Below are 19,217 nucleotides of genomic sequence, written 5' to 3'. Positions count from 1 at the left end.
TGCCCGAGGCAGATGTCAGCCAGGTTGTGGCGCCACGCATGCTAATGGAGTTTGGATGTGTTGTCCCCTCCAAAACTCATGTGGAAATTTGATCTCCAGTGTGGCAGTGTTGGGAGCAGTTTGAGTCATGGGGGCAGATCCCTCATGAATGGATTAATGCTCTCCCTGGGGGAGGAGGGGTAGTGAGTGAGTTCTCACTCTGTTAGTTCCCGCGAGACCTGATTGTTTAAAGGACGCTGGCACTTTCTCTCTCTCTCTTGCTTCCTCTCGCCATGTGATCTGCTTGTATCTGCCGGCTGCCTGCCACTTTTCCGTCATGAGTAGAAGCAGCCTGAGGCCCATGCCAGATGCAGCTGTCCCAGAATTGTAAGCCAAATAAACCTCTCTTCTTTATAAATTACCCAGTCTCAGGTAATTCTGTTATAGCAACACAAAACGGACTAAAACACATGTGCACTAACTCCACCCACCCACACACAATTTGCTTACAAAGAATGTGCCACACCACCCCCAAATGGACGGGCAGGTGAGGGGCCTGATTATTCTATTTTCCCAACACAACTCAATTAAAAAATGGGCAAAGAACTTGAATAGACATCTCCAAAGAAGATATACAAATAGCCAATAAACATGTTAAAAATGCTCAACATCACTAGTCATTAGGAAAATACAAATCAAAACACATAGATACTACTTGACACCCACTAGGATGGCTATTATAAACACACACATGCACTCATGCACAGAAAACAAGTGTTGGTGAGGATGTGGAGAAATTGGTACATATTGCTGGTGGCAATGTAAAATGGTGCTGCCACTGTGGAAAACATTATGGTGGATCCTCAAAAAAACCACATAGAATTACCATATGATCCAGCAATTCCATTTCTGGGTATATACTCAGAGGAACTGACTCAACAGATATTTATACATCCATGTTCATAGCAGCATTATTAACAATACCCAAACGGTGGAAACAACCCAAATGTTCACTGCTAGATGAATGGTAAACAAAATGTGGTATTATTCAGCCTTACAAAGGAATTTAATTCTGACACATGCTGTGGAGCTCTGCTAAGCTACGGCTAATGTCTGGAATCCTGCTCACAGCGCCAGTTGTCTAGCTCTTAATCCTGTTCGTGACGCCAACTATAAAGCTATATGACCGTGCCAGTTGTCTGGCTGTTTTACCTGCCGGTAATCCTGCCAACTGGGCTGATTGTTGAGCTAGAACTCCCAGACCCCTCAAGCCCATTCACAGACTGGGTCACAAACCCCTCATATGCCAGGCTGGGTCACCAGACCTCACACACACCAGGCTGGGTCACCAGACCCCTTCACGCAGGTCTATGAGTGAGGTAACCGGCCAAAAGGTCCTTGGAAGCCGTAGGTTGGAAAGCATGGCTGTACTGGGTGGACGCCCAAGGCAGATGCCTGCCCATCTGCTTCACTAAAACTACTCTCTCTCCCCCCACCCCTCTCCCCCTTCTCTTCTTCCTCTCTCCCCTCTGTCTGTCTCCCCCCTCTCCTCCCCCTCCAAAGAACACAAGAATAGCAACAAAACTAAAAAGATACATTGGCGCAAAAGTGCCCTAACTCCACACACACACACACACACACACACACACACACACACACACACACACACACACACACACACACACACACACACACACACACACACACACACACACACACACACACACACACACTTGCTTACAAAGGATGTGCTAAAACCACACCCAATTGGACCTGAGGAGAGGGCTCTGAGCAAACGATTCTATTTTCCCAACACATGCTACAACATGGATGAATCTTGAAGACATTGTGCTAAGTGAAATAAGCCAGATACAAATGGACAAACATATCTTAAGACTACACTTATGTGAGGTAACTAGAATAGTCAGATTCATAGACAGAAAACAGTCTTTTGCACACACTTTTGGTAATCTTCCTAACTTTCAGAGATAGGTGTTATACACTCAGGGGATGCTTTAAAAAATCACCTTAGATTTTTTCAAAAAAAAAAAAAAAAAAAAAAAAAGATTTCGTAAACTCCTGTTCCTGCTAGAATTTTGAAAGTCACATCTGTTTTGAGTTGGTATGGAGGCATATTGCAAGTATTTAAAAAATAAATTTGGATTTGAATGAACTCAGTTAATACACAAAAAGAATGCTAAGAACATATTTGGCAGGTACTAAGTCTTAATAAACATTACCTAATATTGTTTTCAACCCCCCCCCCCAAATCATGAGATTCTATTGCCCAAATTTTTGGACCACAAAATGGCACATGATTGTCAGAGAGGTACACAGACCAAAAAAGAAAAAGAAAAAATCTCGTTTTGAGGCAAGTTGCTAAAACTGAGTTTTTCTAGCCTGTCACACAGTAGGGATGTAAGGGTCAAGCCAGATAAGGCATTTAAAGCCCCTAACAACTATTATTGTTAGATACTGGGTAGGTTATAACAACAGTGATTAAGGCAAAGCATTTGGTTCCCAGCGTCAACAGTTACTAGGGACACATGACCTTAGGCAAGTCAATTAAACTCTGTTACCATAATAAGATAACAATATTATCTGCTTCACAGGAATATAACGAGAATTAAGTATGATAATTCATGTAAAGAGTTTAGAATAACCTCTGGCACAAAGCAAGCAATAAATTATCTTTTGGTTGATTACACATTTGTAATTGTTGGGTACATGTATGGAAAACCTTCAAGGACAAAGAAGAAACGGTTACAGTGCTTGCTTCAGCGAAAGGGAATTAGAGGAAGGTGTTGAGGGGAAGAAAAATTTCCTACCGCACACGCTTAAAAAAACTATGTAATTTAAAAATAGGTAATACAATCACACAGAGAAGATGTCAAAATTAAAAAGATCTACCTGGAGAAAATTTTCGTTCCCAATCCATCCCCGACTCACGCAGTCCTACATACGTATTTCAATTTTCCCATGTATTTTTTGCAAATACGAATGCATTGTTCCCCTACTTTTACGCGAAGATTGCAATCTTTTTACAATCTTCTGCACCTGGATTTTTACGCTTACGCTTTTGCTGTGAAGTATTCCCGCCCATCTGTTGCTGGGTGTGAAAGAAATACATATGCATAAGCTATCAGCCCCGCTGAGCCGCACCGCCTCCAAGCCCGCCCCCTCCTCCGTCAGGCCCACCTGCTCCGAAGGCCCCTTTTGCGGGCTGTTTCTGGCGATGCCTGTCCGGAGGACCCAGGCAGAAGCCCCGCCCACTCTCCCCTCTTCTGCCCTCCGGAAGCACTCCTGGGCTCCGGACGCAGCGGGCGCGCCTCAGGCAGCGCAGCGGACAACCCGGCCTCCGGCGCGCCGCGGGCCTCAGAGGACCCCAGCGACGGCCGCGGCTTAGGGCCGGGTGGAGGCGGCGGCGGCAGCGACGGCGGCAACGGCGGGCGTTGCGACCGACTGTGCTAGTTGCCTTCGGAGCACACTTCTCCGGCCGACCTTGCCTCACTGGCTTATTGTTGTGAAGCCGGCGTCATGTCTGTGAGCGAGATCTTCGTGGAGCTGCAGGGCTTTTTGGCTGCCGAGCAGGACATCCGAGAGGCGAGCTCCCTCCCTTCCCATCCCTTTCCTTTTCCTTGCCCAGTTGGGCCACATCGCCCATGCCTTCTCCGTCGCTCAATCTCGGGCGATGGGGACGCATCTGAGGGTGGGTTGCTTCCCCTCTGGATTCAGGTTAGGGAACCCCTGCCTCCACCCCAGATTTTACTACTCTGTCCTGATTCCCTGTGTTCGGCTCTCGGTTTCTCAGCATCACCTGCTTCATTTGAGTGTCAGTTTTCTCTCTTTTCAAGCACTTGTTTTCATAGAAGATTCGATTAGCGCCTGGGTCTCAGCCAACGCACATTTCATGTGTTTGTTGTCGGTGTCTTAAAAGCACATATAATCTTCTCCTATTTAAAACTCACCTATGGCTTTTCATCCCACATAAGATAAAAATCCAGACTCTACTGTGGCCACAAAGTCTTTTCCTCAAATGTCATTTTACACTATTTCCTTTTGTATGTTAAGTTTAGTTTACCTCCTTTCGTTGCTCTAGTGCCCCAGATAGTTTCCTGACTCAGAGTTCTTGCATGAAGTGTTGGGTTTTCATGTAATTTGCTTCTTTTCTGTCCTTTTCCCGGTTACCTCACATTTAGCTCCTTGATATCACAGTCTAAATGATGTATTCCCTGTTATGTTTTCTAGTGGCACATTAACTTAAAAAAACTTGTGTGATTATTTTTTTTAAATGTCTGCTTCCCTCATTATACGCTGAACTGCCAGAGGGAAGGGACTGTCTGCTTGGTTCCCCAGTATTTACACAGTGTCTGGCACCTAGATGTGCTAAGTAAATATTTGTAAAATGAATTAATGAAAAATTCCCAACCCTTAAATCTTCATTTTACAAATTACAGTCACATAATGTCATCTGTTTTATAGTGTCCCAGTTGGATATTTGGGGTGGGTGGGTGGCTGGCTGTTATCCTTTGAAGGTTACTTGAGGAATCTTAAGGCTTTTTGGTGACTTCCTGAAGATCTCACAGAGGAAATAAGTGGAAAAGTCAGGATTCAAACCTGGTTATTTTTTATACAACTTCAGCCCTTGTGGAGATGATTAGTGTTTTGAACGTATGTGAAGGTTTGGCAGGTCAAATATGCTATCTAGTGTGTTTGGTATAAGTTTATGATAACGATTATGTTGAGTTTGTCTGATTTTGATTTTGAATTCTCTCTAGGAAATCCGAAAAGTTGTACAGAGTTTAGAACAAACAGCTCGAGAGATTTTAACTCTACTGCAAGGGGTCCATCAGGGTGCTGGGTTTCAGGACAGTAAGTTCTATGTTTTGATTTTGAAAGTTTTTATCCAATTTATAATACTCTTATTTAGAGAGTTAATTTCCACCCAGAAGACCTATCAAGTCTGTATCATTTTATTGTGAAACATGTTCATCATTCTTTATGGTGAGTAAAAATTGGAGGAGTAGGTGATTTGGTCATTTTATACGTTTACACAGTATTCTCTGTGTTTTGGTTGATCTTCCATTTTCCTCTTCCACATGGTGTGGTTTAAATAGGGAGGTTTTCTATTGTTACGGACTTCTACTGATGATAATTACAGTTTAATATCTTTATTATGTCTCTAGCAACTTTTATTTGGCCCTGTTGTGTGTGTGTGTTTGAATTCAAGCTTTAAGTGATTGAATATCTTTTTATATACATTCGGAGATATGAGGTGCCAGTATAATATATTACCAAATTAATGTGTTTACAGCCGTCCTCTTGAATGAAAATTAAATATATCAAGTTTTAGGCACAGAACCTTCATTGTAAGATGCAGCTGCATAGCTAAAAGAGCCAAAATATATTTTCAGATAGAGAATGATATAATAATGTAACTAACAAGTGCTAGGGGCAAGTCATTTTTCTCAGTGATAAATGGAGTTGGTCAGCCTGGTTGAAAATAAATGGTAAAGGCTCTTTTTGACCAAATATGGGAGCTAGAAGCAGTCCAATTTTAGGCATCCTCTGAGGACTGAATAGGAATAGCAGCTGATAGAATGGCTGGTTAGCTTACTTACTTAGAGCACCAAGGTCAAGGGTTCAGATCCCCTATACTGGCCAGCCACCAAAAAACAACAGCAACAAAGAACCCCCCAAAACCCACCAACCAAACAAAAGAAATTATTCATGGAATAGCAGCTGGTGCACAACCCCTTAAGGATGCGGTTATTTATGACAGCTTACCAATTACCAATGTGTTTCCTAACATACTCCCTTTCAGCAGTTTTTGTTTGTTTATTTTTCAGTACGGTTAATCTGTAGAGAAACTAGAGCCAGGTTAAAAGCAAGAGGTGTATACATTTGGTTGTGAGATTTTAAAAAAGATTGATACATTTTCAGATAGACTATAGAGATTATTAAGCAAGAACTGTCTTTAAACTTTAATAACTTTTTTCTTATTACATTTGGTTATCTTTTGTGATCAGTTCCAAAGAGGTGCTTGAAAGCTCGAGAACATTTTGGTACAGTAAAAACACATCTAACATCTCTGAAGACCAAGTTTCCTGCTGAACAGTATTACAGGTTTGTAACAAAAGTAGCATTATTTTATAAGGTTAAGTAAAAAAAGCAGGAGAAAAATTATATGTACTGAATGATGGCTTACAACTAGGTAAAAAGTCCATCCACATAGAAGAAGCAACAAAAAGAAAAAGAATCAAGCTGAGAAATGGTGGTGACAAAATTGGTGATTTAATTTTTTTGTCCTTTTAATTTCAAAATTTTCTTAAGTAACATTACTTTTTCTTTCTTTTTTCTTTTTTCTTTTTTCTTTTTTAAAGATGACCGGTGAGGGGATCTTAACCCTTGACTTGGTGCTGTCAGCACCACGCTCTCCCAAGTGAGCTAACTGGACATCCCTATATAGGGATCTGAACCCGTGGCCTTGGTGTTATCAGTACCACACTCTCCCAAGTGAGCCATGGGCCGGCCCTGTAACATTACTTTTTCAATGAAAGAGCAATTAAAGAGAAAACATGTTGTATGAAGTTCAAAATCAAGAATATCTTTGCTATATTGAAGTTTCTTGTGAAATTGGATGAAGTATAGTTATGCCATTAAGGTTGTGGGATTAGGTGGTAATATATTCATATATATGGATTTGAGTTTTACCTCACAGCTTGAGTTTCACTGTCAAGTGGCATATTTGGCTAATGTATGTCATATCTCATTAAATCTAAAACACTGTTAATTTTAAGATACACCATTATTTTATGTATCAGTAGGGAAAGAACAACATAGCCAGTCATAATTATGAAACTTAGATTGTAAAATGTAACCTGATTTCATAGGTGATAAATTGGGAAAAATTACATCTGAGTATTGATGAACTATGGTAAAAAAGTATCGAGAATTTCTGCTTACTTTTGTCTTCTTACTGAAAAAGATGTTCTTTTAAGACACATATATGGTCAATAAATAGTTAGGATGTGTATGTTATGGGGAGTGGGTAGTATAACCTTACAAGAAGACTCTTTAAGGCAGGGGTTGATAAGCTACTGGTGGCCTGCTGCCTCTGAGAGCTAAGAATTGCTTTTATATTTTAAAGGGTTGTTAAAAAAAGAAAAACACCCAAATAAGAATATGTGATAGAGAGTGAAAGTGGCCTACAAAACCTAAAATATTTACTACTTGGCCCTTTACAGAAAAAGTTTGCTGACCCTTGCTGTAAGGTAATAACTAAAACACAGGGAATTAGGACAGTAGAACTGATAGGGTCTTTAGAGACCATCTACTCTGGAGGTCACACACAGGCTATCCTATGGCTGGATTTGTCCCTCAGAAGGTTTTGTTTGACCTATATTCTGTTGAGAGATTTTTTTGAATTTATTTTCACATCTGAAAATCAGGAGGCATAGCATAAAATATCTAGGGGTTGTAAAAATTTCCTATTCATTTTTCAGGCTTCTAGCTCTGTACCCTGAGGTTTTAAGTCCATCTGTTTAGTGATTGTAAATGGTAATTTTGTGAATCAGGATTTGTTTGATGCCCTACATTCAAATCAAAATGTAGCAATAAGTTAGATATTGAGGCTGATACTGCAGTTGTCATCAGTCTTCAGTTGCAAATTTTTCTTTTTCTCATAGAGGTGTCATTGTTCTTACTGATTAAAGTTCTAATGTCCAGTTGCCATTGTCATCCATAATCTTCAGTTGTAAATTTTTGTACTCATCAAAATTGGGTTATGCTTCTCATTGGTTAACTTTACGATAAGTAAATCTTATATATAAATTAGAACTTGTAAAATTTATATGCCACCCATCTAAATATATTTGAATATCATATTGCTCTTACATGTTTTATATGTTGGGTTTCACATAAGATTTTATTTCTAAACTGTTTGAACATGACTGTGCTAAACCTTTCTGAAGGTCCCTAACCTCGCAACCTAAATGTGCTTACTTTTTTGCAGATTTCATGAGCACTGGAGGTTTGTGTTGCAGCGCTTGGTCTTCTTGGCAGCTTTCGTTGTGTATTTGGAAACAGAAACACTAGTGACTCGAGAAGCAGTTACAGAAATTCTTGGCAGTAAGTGTCTTCATTAGCGGAATCCATGGAATCAGGCATGGTAGCTTAATTTTTGGTGGGAGGGACTGTTGCTTGTACTTTCTATTTATTAAAACAAATGAAAACTAAATGGAAAATCAGTTACTCGGAAACAAAAAAACTGGAAATATGCAGTGGCTTACTTATTTGGATTTGAGTGTTTCTTTTTAGCATTTATTTATTTATTTGTTTGTTTGTTTGTTTATTTATTTTTTTAAAGATGACCGGTAAGGGGATCTTAACCTTTGACTTGGTGTTGTCAGCACCACGCTCTCCCAAGTGAGCCAACTGGCCATCCGTATATAGGGATCCGAACCCGCGGCCTTGGTGTTATCGGCACCACCCTCTCCCAAGTGAGCCACGGGCCGGCCCTTTTTTTATTATTTAAAGAAAAAGTTTGCTGACCCTTGCTGTAAGGTTTTTAAATTTTAATTTTTAAAAATTTCAAGCCTATAGAAAAGTTGAAAGATTAGTACAGTGAACATCTGTTTACACCCCACTTAGATTCACCACTTGTTTACATTTTGCCGCATCTCATTATTCCCCTCACTGTGTGTGTGTGTTTGTGTGTATGTGTGTATGTGTGTATGTCTGTGTGAATCACTGAAAATCAGTTGCAGATATCATGACTTCTCCCTTAAATTCCTTAGCCGGTGTCTTCTAACGAGAATATTCTCTGATATAACTAGGTACCATTCTTGGTGGTATTATTTTTTGAGAGAAGAGTGGAAGGAAAAATTGAATTTTGCTTAAGAGCTTGAAAAATCCACAGTGAGGCCTAATTGCTAAGGGAATGAACACTTTAAGAGGCCAGTTTTTAAAATATTCATCCTTGGGCCAGCCTGTGGCTCACTTGGGAGAGTGTGATGCTAATAACACCAAGGCCATGGGTTTGGATCCCTATATAGGAATGGCTGGTTGGCTCACTTGGGAGAGCGTGGTGCTGACAACACGAAGTCAAGAGTTAAGATCCCCTTACCAGTCATCTTTAAAAAAAAAAAAAAAATTCATCCTTTCTTCACTTACTTTGAGAGAAATTGTATATATATATATTTATATTCTTAGGCTTAAATTGCATTCTCATCATGATTTTATCTTTATTTTGATGTTTTTTAGTTGAGCCAGATCGGGAGAAAGGATTTCATCTGGATGTAGAAGATTATCTCTCAGGAGTTCTAATTCTTGCTAGTGAACTGGTAAGAAGCTCAGTAATTTGCTTATTGCTTTTCTGATCTTCCTGCTTCACTGTCAGTTTTTAAAATGAGTACTGAAAATCAGGAAGTCTTAATTCTTTTCTAAGCCATTTATCAGTCACCAGGTAGTTATTGAATGTGCACTGTATGTGTTAGTTTGCTAGGCATCAAAGAAATGACTTAACTGGACAGTGAGGTTGCTGTGCATACTTACAAATGTGTGGGTTTTTAAAAGATGATAATACCTTTCCCTTTTAGAGTAGTGGCAAGACATATTCCTGGTAACTGTGCTAGTTTATATAATTGTTTTGGAGAACAATTCACCTATATAACTGTATAAGTAATCCTTATCCTTTGTTCCTGTAATCTCTCTCTTGGGAAATTGTCCTATAAAAACAGCTCTGAAGAAGAAAAAAGCTGTCAGTATCAGAGCTGAGTAGTTGTGAAAGAGACTGTACAGCCTGCAGAGGTGAAAATATTTACTATCTCTCTCTTTAAGGGAATATTTGCCTATCCTTCCTCCAAAAGGAAAGGAGTCCAGGGCTGATATGGGTCCTTCTAGCTTGTAGCTTCTCGTTTATGTTTCAGAACTGTTGTCTAGCTTTGGTCATTCACCTCTTCATTCCAGCCAGTAGTAAGAGGAAATAGGGAAAGGGCATACCCCCTCACTTTAAGGACATTTCTTTTTTTTTTTTTTTTTTTGTCGTTTTTTCGTGACCGGCACTCAGCCAGTGAGTGCACTGGTCATTCCTATATAGGATCCGAACCCACGGCGGGAGCGTCACCGCGCTCCCAGCGCAGCACTCTACCGAGTGCGCCACGGGCTCGGCCCAAGGACATTTCTTTGAAGTTGTACACACAACTTCTATTTAACATTCCAGTGCCACATCTGCAGGGGAGGCAGAGATAGAGTCTATGAGGTTAGGTGTGTGTGCAATGAAAATTTGAAGAGTCCTTACTGAGGAAGATGGGGAATATGGGTACTGGGGCCCACTGGGAGGCTGTACCTCTTATCTCAGACTTGTTGGAGACATCTGACCAGTAAACTTGAAGCACCTCATCAATATTGTTAAGTGTGAGATGTCTTTAAGACCATATTTGTTTGGAATGCATTAATAAGGGGTAGTTTAGGGAAGTCTTGAAGAATGGGGAGGATTTTATGGAGAAGGGGAGTCTTGAGTTAGGTCTTGAAATAAATCTTATCTATCCTTCAAGACAACACTGCATTGACTTCCTTTTATCATCTTATCCCGTGTCTTTGTCTTGTTTATTTTAGGTGACTGGAGTTGCAGTTCAGTAGGTGGGCTCTAGATATGAGATTATTTGGCCTAGATTCAAAGAGATGATAGAACTGCTGTGATTACTCTGTCATTTCTTAATTCTGTATGTTAGCAGATAAGCTGTAATGTTGACACTTGCATAACTCAACACTCTTGATTGCACAGTAGCCAGTTTCAGAAATTAGAGAAATTTTAGATGTTACGTTAAACCTTTATTTGGAAGAATTGTCTTATTTTCATTGAGTTTTTTTTCAGAGAAGCTCCTCTTTTATTTGTGCTTACATGTACCCTGAGATAGAACATGAGTGAAGCTATCTAGGCCTGAGGTTCTTCTGTCGTGATTTGGAGGAAGACGGGGTAAGGAGGAGCCACGTTGTAATATGTCCCTGTTTCTCTTTCCTTGTGCAGTCAAGGCTGTCCGTCAACAGTGTGACTGCTGGAGACTACTCTCGGCCCCTCCACATCTCCACCTTTATCAATGAGCTGGATTCTGGTTTCCGCCTTCTCAACCTGAAAAACGACTCCCTCAGGAAGCGCTATGACGGCTTGAAGTACGACGTGAAGAAAGTAGAGGAGGTGGTCTATGATCTCTCCATCCGGGGCTTCAATAAGGAGACAGCAGCTGCTTGTGTTGAAAAATAGGAGGCTCTCCCTGCTCCTGGCTTGTTGACCTCGGTGGTTGCCAGGGAGGGTGAGCACAGAGTGCCTCTTATGGTAGTTAGGATGCCCAGTTGCTAAACACTGCGCTTTATTTTCTTAACCCATTGTGTGGTGAGAGTATCAGAATTGAAACACTTTTTGGGGGGTAAAATAAAATAGCCTTTACATGGACAGAATTTTCTTTTTTGTTTCAGTGAATTTGCTCTGTAATTCAGTGTATTTCAGTTCTGTCAAAAAGTGTAAATGTCAGTCACTTGGTAAAGTCCTTTTCTTGCTTACCCTGACTATTGATGTACTGATTGAGAAGTTTATTGTCTTGTTTGTAATTCTTCCACATGGGGAGGACACTTGATGTTTTCTGTATCCAACTTAGCCATCCATAACCAGGTGTAGCCTGGATACAGTATAAAAACAGACCATTAGAAAGGATGGTCGCCAAGCAAGTAAACTTATTTTATATTTTTCCTTATTTTAAGCCTTGTGAGTAAATTAGATGTTGAATTTTATTGCCAAGGGAATTATAGCCCTTTGTTCTCTCTCACTGCCATCAATATATAAAAGATTAAATTGCAAAGTCAAGTTCAACAGATTATTTTGGAAAATTTTTGTATTAAGGGATTTAGTAACATCTTATTATTTGGTTCTACCAGGCGGGGAGTAGGGCTTAGTGTTTTAAAACACCTCTGCTTTCTGATGTTGCCTTAACATTCTGCTATTGGCAGTGATTAAAAATCGTCTTCATACACATCTTCAACTAACACTTCATGTGATATGTTCCTAAACTATGAAACCTTTTTCCTTGCAGCCAGCTAGACCGTTTGGTCTGGGAGTATAAAGCCACCCACATGAGTTAATTAGGAATACCCTTACTAGTATGTTCCGAGAGAAAAATGCTGTGCTCTGTGCGGAAGAAAGAAAACCTTGGATTAAAAAAAATCAGATTGATTTGGTAATATATTTTAGAGTAAGAAATTTCAGGTTGTTGATAGCTATCCCAATAGTCAGGTTTTAAATTTACATTTTGGGGCAAGTCATGTGAATTTTGTTGACACCCCTTTCTCTCCCCATTTTCAGATAGTGCTAAGATCACTTGCTAGGGAACTCTTGCTGTTAAGTTGAAATGATTAAAATGCTGACTTAATCCATGATTATTTGGCACCCACTGAAAGGAAGGAAGGTGCTAGTGTTTTTGGGATAATATGAGGTATTTAGAAATATCATCCTTTCTAATACTAATTTGAGCTTCCTGTTTGTATGCTGGGATATTGGGCATTGCCTACACAATTTTATCAGTCCAAATTAAAGGCTGACTACATTTTCCATCATGAGGAAAGAAGTAGAAATGAGTTGTGAGTTGCTGTGCCTTGTTGGGTTTTAGAACAATTTTCTTGACAGTTCTTCCTGTGGAAAATTTGTAGAAAGAAAAAAGTGTTAAGTTCTTAAAAGTGCCTAGGATAGTCACTTAAAATGTAACAGCACTTCCTGGATTGAGCATAAAAGGCTGTTCAATTACATGATCAGACATAGGCAGTAAGTTTGACAGTAAATTTCTTTGCCTCTTTAAGTGTCGATTCTGCTTGAGAATATTAAAGTTTTTGCCAGAATTTGTGGATTTCAGTTTTAACAAATGTAATTTACGTTGAAGAGGACATTCTGGTCTTATAATTCCGTTTGAGAATTAGAAGTGTCACGTTTAAGGAGCTGGCCAGTTAGCTCAGTTGGTTAGAGTGTAGCCTTATAACACCAAGATGACAGGTTCAGATCCCCGTATAGGCCAGCTGCTAAAAAAAAAAAAAAAAAAAAAGTGTCATGTTATAATTATTCAGTGTGTTCGTTGCTGGCTTGTAAAGCAATAAAAAAATTCTTTTTGGTCTTTTTGTAACAGTGTGCTGCTGTGAGAACTCTTCTATGTGGAGAATAAATACTATTTTTTGAGGCTGAATACTACTACTGGGTGATAAGCACATACTGTTGTGTAATGGTTACACTAACCAAAAGACACCAGCCACTCAGAGTTCTTTACTGTAAAGTGTGGATAACATTTGTGTGGTCTCCCTTGATTGGGGAATTAATAGTATTTTAACAAGTTGAGAAACTTTGGCTCTGGTTTTAGTACACTAGAATCGCTTTTTTCAATTTTAGAAAATCGAGTGGGTTAGAGGAAGTAGAGATGAATTAGGAGATACTTTCTTATGGATTTATTTATAAGGAGAAGAAAAGAACCAGCCATAAATACTTGGTGAGATTTGCCCTGTCTTAAGAACTTGAATAATAGTATGAGTAATGCAAAGGAGATTTAGTAAAGAAGGAAAGCTGTGGCAGCTTTGAAGCCTTTACTTAAACATGGGGCTGAAGAGATGAGACAAACATGCAGGGTGCTATTGGCATAGTTTCATAATTCTGTATTCAGAAATTATAGCTTTCTCATTTCTTGGTCTGGACTAAACTATTTGTCCTCCTCTCTGCATCATTGCCATGCCTGACACCAAAGTAAGACTTTCCCTGAGCCTGAAATAATTGTTTTCTTAGCATCCACTGTAATAAGCATTAAACAGGCAAAAATAACCTCCCTCCCTAGACAGTAACAACCACAAACACTTAAGGGAGGTAAATTTGCTGGGACTGACTGGTTGAATGACGATGGGGTGAGAGGGAAGGGTCTAGCATGGCTGTCAGTTCCTGGCCTGGGTGACAAGTGGATTTAGGTTCAGTTAACTGAGGTGGGGAATGTAGGAGAAAACACGTCCGGTGGGGGCTGCTGGTGCATTTGCTTTTGGATGTGCTGGATTTATGATGTTGTGGAGCAGCCAGGTGGATGAATCATGAGTGGGATCTCCCTGGAGAGCATGTACAATGAAGAGTCATGAGCTGAGGACAAAACCTTGGATAACAGCATTTTAACAAGTTAGGTAGGGGAATGGAGAAATGGTCAGAGAGGCTGACAGAACAGAGAGTGTCTTCTCACAGAAGCCAGGGGAATAAAAGGCCTTAAGTTTTTGGGTGAGAGATTTAGAATATAGAATTTCACAGTCTGAGAGCCCCATGACTTTGTCAGGCTAGGCTAGGTTATGCTGTAACAATAACCCCAAAGCTCACAGGCCTAGAGCAAAGTTTATTTCTCACTCGTGCTCCTGTCTATTGCGGATTAGCTGGGGATCTGCTCTTTGTTGTCCTCATCTAGGCTGACAGAGCAGCGCCCAACTGGTCCATTGCTAGTTGTGGGAGAGGGAAAGCTGTGGGTCTTGCACAGACATCTGTTCTGGTTTGGAAGTGTCACGTCACTTTCACAATTTGTTGTTTAGAACTAGACGTGGCCCTACTAAGTCACAAGGGGGCCCAGAGGTGAAATCCTACCTTGTAGGATGACAGGCAGAAGATGGAGGGTCAGACAAATTAAACAATGAAGGTTGGAGAATGTTTAGTTCCATTTGTCAAAGGTAGAGTGGTAGTATTTCTGGTGACACATAAACCAGTGGGCTCGGGAGGGAGAAAACATGTCCCATAAAATTAACCCATATCAAGTGTACTATCCGATGATTTAACTTACCAAGTGGTGGCACCAGCACCATACATCACTTTTACAACATTTTTATCTCCCCAAAAGATCCCTGCTCCCACTGTCAGTCCCAGGCAACCACTAATCTACTTTTTGTCTCTATAAATTTGCTTTTTCTGGACATTTCATATAAATGGAAGCATATATGATCTCTTGTGTCTTTTCACTTAGCATAATGTTTTTAAGGTTTATCCATGTCATGGCATATGTTAGTAGTTTCTTTTTATTGCTAGGTAGTATTCCATTGTATGGATATTCCACATTTTCTCTATGCATTCATCAGATGATGATGATTTAAGTTTCCACATTTTGGCTGTTAGGAATAATGCTGCTCTGAACATTAGTGTGCAAGTCTGTGTGTGGTTGCATGTTTGCATTTCTTTTAGGAGATACCTAGGAGTCTAGGTAATTTTATGTTTAGCTTTTTAAGAAACTGCCAACCTGTTTTCCAAAGTGACTGTACCATTTTATGTTCCCACCAGCAATGTGTGAGGGCTTCCTACTATGAATTTAAATTCATGACAATGATAAACAAAATGTCATAATAATAGTACTTAATTGCTAAATAACTTGTGAGCAATTGCTTTAGGAATTTAGGAGGTATAGCTTGAAGTAGTTCAAGAAAGAGGTAGGAAAACCATGGAACTAGGAGGAGGTCATTCTGGGTGGGCAAAATATATGAAACCAAAGCAAAAACATACCACATTTAATAGGGATGGGATGTCACCCATCCGAATGGAGGGGAAAAACTGGTGAGGTTGGATTTACAACAGCCTTAATTGAGAGGTTAGAGAGTTTGGACTTTGCATGATAGGCATTGGAGGACTAGGCTTTTTTGGAGAGGAGGGAGCAGTTTTGGAGTCAGCCCTAGTGTGGAATCCTGCCTGTGTGATATTACCAATGGGAGGGACCAAAGGCAGGGAGACCTGTGAGCCAGCTCTTGCTGTCTCTGAGGTCAGAAGGGTGAGGCCTGGCAGCTGGTGACGGGCATAACTGGGAAGGTGCAGTTGAAGTACCAGGCAAGGCAAAAATTGGCCAAACTTGCTGACTGATGGAGTTGCGGGTAGATGGAGGAGGGGTTGAGAGGAGTCCAAGGTGCCCGAGCTTCTGAAAGAAGAAACATGGGAAAATTGGAGTCCATTTCTGAGGGAAGATGAGAAGTTCGATTTTGCAAGTGAGGTTACTCTGATAGTGAGATATTGCGCAGGTGGCTGTACTTTTTGGACTAGAATTTTAGGAGCCTGGGTCTGGAGAGGAGAAAGTCCTTTAGATAGAGTGGGTATTTGAACCTGTGACTGTGGAGGCAGGAGGGATGTATAGTAATCAACCTAGGCAGCCCATGGAGGTGACAGAAGACATTGGGGATGAGATGGGAGAGGAGCCAGAGGCCTGTGGCCAGATCTGCCCAAGTATGAGCTGGGATCACTGTGTGATGTAGTGATTTCTCCTGTTCCACCAGAAACATTTTACTGTCTATGAAGACTTTAAGGAAAATAAACCTATGAAAACATGTAGTAGAATCCGTGAACGAGAGTTGAAAAAAATGACAAAGGAGGTAATTTATTGACTCCAACTCTTATCAGTTACTCACGATCATCTGGTGTCATGTAATATTAATTAATGTTTACCCACAGCCATCTGCTCTGGCTAGAGTTCTGCGTTCATCCATCGCAGCTGTGTGTGTGTGACAGCATGCTGGCCTTGCTCTCTGGACATACCAGCTGGACCTGCCAGCAAGACCAGTTGAGACGTCAGAAAAGACTCCCTTTCAGCTTCTCCTCCACGTCCTTTTCAAAACTTTCACTGATGAACCCTTCACTCACCCTGACAATGGAAGTGAAGCCAGAGTATTAAGTACGAAGGGCAGGGTGTTTGTTTTGGCTTTCTAGGGAAGACTGCAAGGTTTTTATAATCATTTCAGGGGTTGTTTTGGAAGCACAGTCAATGGATTGGGCCCATCTACTTTAATAAGCTATTAAATCACAATCAGTATAACTAAGACAAAGATTCATAATCAGTGTTAAAAATTGGTAAAATTTTGGCCTTTACTTCTTTGAATCTAGAGGTTAACTTTTAAATTCTCAAGAGAAAGAACAAAAGTCAGCAGGAGCCAGGTTCTCTTCCATCAACTGTGTCTAGGAGAGTTTGGCCATCGGTCTTCCTGGGACCAGTCTCAGAGGTATGCATTGGCAGAGAAGCAACAAGAGTCCTGCCCAGGAGGGTTGTGTGTGGCTTAGGCAGCCCCTCCCTGACTGTTTTAGTGTGTTTTGGGTTGCTATAACAGAAATACCAGAGACTGGGTAATTTATAAAGAACAGAGGTTTATTTGGCTTATGATTCTGGGACAGCTGCATCTGGCACGGGTCTCAGGCTGCTTCTACTCATGGCGGAAAAGTGGCAGGCAGCCGGTGGGTACAAGCAGATCACATGGTGAGATGAAGTCAGAGAGAGAGAGAGAAAGGCAAGAGAGAGAGGAGGTGCCAGGGTCCTTTAAACAATCAGCTCTTGCGGGAACTAACAGAGCAAGATCTCACTCACTACCCCTCCTCTCCCACGGAGAGCATTAATCCATTTATGAGGGATCAGCCCCCATGACCCCATCAGTTTCCAACACTGCCACATTGGAGATCAAATTTCCACATGAGTTTTGGAGGGGACAACACATCCAAACTCCATCAGACTTTATGTTGCTTAACAAAACTGGCCAAATGGGCACCTGGGTTCTTGGGCTGTGGGCTGCCTCATGTCATCAAGCAGCTCTAACCTTTTCTTAAACTGAAAGCAATCTGGAAATATGAATATTTTCCCAAATACCTTCACCGAGGAAAAACAAACAGAAGGAAACGGTTGGCACAGCATTTTGTGAGCTGACTCCGGAAGGAGAACTTTGACTAATTTTTTTAATACGTGTTGGAGGGAGGGGAGGGAATAGCTGCCTGGTATTTTGTCAAAGGTCTGATAGGGATGTGGAGATACTTAGAGAAATATTTAAATGAGCATATCATTTCTCTTTGATAAATTTTGTATGTTTTTCTCCTTTTTGACTTGTGATACTTTTATTAGAAATATAATCCCAAGATGATATTTCTATAATATCCAAAGATAATTGGGAAATTACAAAAAAATCAAAGATGCCCATATATTTTTTACATTATGATTTATCCTAAATGTACTACTGACTTTCAAAAAACTTTTTAGTTTGAAATACTCATACATTCTACTATTACCTCTTGATCAGAAGTATTTTCATTTAGCTAACTGCTCATGTGAACGTCCTTTCTCTTTGCTGAGCTCTTTTCACAAAGGTTCAGATGGGTATGCTGGTCTCCAGTTCTCAGCAAGCTCCATGGAGATGCTCAAGTTCTACAGTCAAGCTGCTTCTGTCCCCTAGCAAAACATTTTTAATTGCCCTTTTTGTACAAAGTCAGCATTGTTGAAACAAACATACTACAATGGGATATTCCTATGAAATTAGAAAAAATTTTTATGCCACTTTCTGCTTGGTCAAAGCATTTTTACATTCATCACATCATCAGACTTTTGAAACTGTCCTGTGACCTGTTCTGTATGACTCCTCATGGGGTGGGGCCCAGATAAATGGAGGAGGAGAAGGTGTGCCCAGGGGTTTTACTTCTTTTCTTCCTTAGCCAGCCAGGCCTCTCCTCTCTACTGTCATCCACTTGCATGCTTGTTGGCTTGTTCTTGAGCCTTGAATTCTGATCACTGCTTTGACACCTTGGTGTTAAGGTTCAAATCTGATCTTGTGCTGCTGTGGAAAACAATCTGGCTAGTCCTCAAAGTGTTAAAAATAGATACCATGTGACCGTGCCATTCTACTCCTAGGGATATACCTGAGACAACTGAAAACCTACATCCACACGTGAACAAATGTTCATGGCAGCATCATTCACAATAGGCAAAGAGTGGAAATAGTCCAACTGTCCATCAACTGATGAATGGATAAACAAAATGTGGTATATCCATACAGTGGAATATTATCTGGCAATAAAGAAGAAATGAAATCTGACACATGGCTACAACAAAGATGACCCTTGAAAACATTATGCTAAGTGAAAGAAGTCAATCACAAAAGACCACAGCCTCATATAATACTGCAATTACAGTGGGCTGCTGCCTTGGGAGGAAGATGGATGAGAAGAGGCTGCGGAAGAGACCCTAGGAAGGAGCTGAAGGACCCTTACCTTTAGAAAAGATAAGTGGCAGATTCAGATCAGGAGATGCGATCATTTCAGTGTCTAAGGTGGGGTTGACCATGGTGCCACACTGGAGGCATTGGGAAGGGGGTCACTTGCATGTGTGTGGGAGAGACTTGGTGAGAGGAATTAGAGCAAGGCTCAGCATGCAGCTCTCTGCTTATATTGGGCCGCATAGCTTGGAGTT

The 19,217-nt window shown here is 40.6% G+C and overlaps 1 protein-coding gene across 2 annotated transcripts; it reads left to right on the top strand.

The window, feature by feature from the left end:
• The first annotated feature begins 3,345 nt into the window (after positions 1 to 3,345).
• TSN (translin) lies at positions 3,346 to 13,137 on the top strand. Of its 2 annotated transcripts, XM_063101155.1 has the most exons (6): positions 3,353 to 3,582; positions 4,758 to 4,851; positions 6,009 to 6,105; positions 7,994 to 8,109; positions 9,244 to 9,323; positions 11,009 to 13,137. In XM_063101155.1, the coding sequence occupies exons 1-6, from the start codon at positions 3,517 to 3,519 to the stop codon at positions 11,240 to 11,242; spliced, it is 687 nt and encodes a 228-aa protein (XP_062957225.1). In that variant the 5' UTR covers positions 3,353 to 3,516; the 3' UTR covers positions 11,243 to 13,137. The 2 variants fall into 2 exon arrangements, with proteins under 2 accessions (XP_062957227.1, XP_062957225.1); XM_063101157.1 differs by lacking the exon at positions 9,244 to 9,323 and having other exon boundaries at positions 3,346 to 3,582; positions 11,009 to 11,082.
• The last annotated feature ends 6,080 nt before the right edge of the window (positions 13,138 to 19,217 follow it).

The sequence above is a fragment of the Cynocephalus volans genome, chromosome 1 (assembly GCF_027409185.1).
Source record: "Cynocephalus volans isolate mCynVol1 chromosome 1, mCynVol1.pri, whole genome shotgun sequence".
Lineage (NCBI taxonomy): Eukaryota > Metazoa > Chordata > Mammalia > Dermoptera > Cynocephalidae > Cynocephalus > Cynocephalus volans.
Note: the sequence above shows the minus strand (reverse complement) of the source record. Positions and strands in the feature narration are given on the sequence as shown.

Excerpts from the sequence above, each read along its gene's own strand:
- TSN (XM_063101155.1), top strand. The coding sequence starts at position 3,517 with ATGTCTGTGAGCGAGATCTTCGTGGAGCTGCAGGGCTTTTTGGCTGCC. Across the intron at positions 3,583-4,757 it reads CCGAGCAGGACATCCGAGAG|GAAATCCGAAAAGTTGTACA; the intron begins GCGAGCTCCCTC and ends AATTCTCTCTAG. Across the intron at positions 8,110-9,243 it reads AGTTACAGAAATTCTTGGCA|TTGAGCCAGATCGGGAGAAA; the intron begins GTAAGTGTCTTC and ends GATGTTTTTTAG.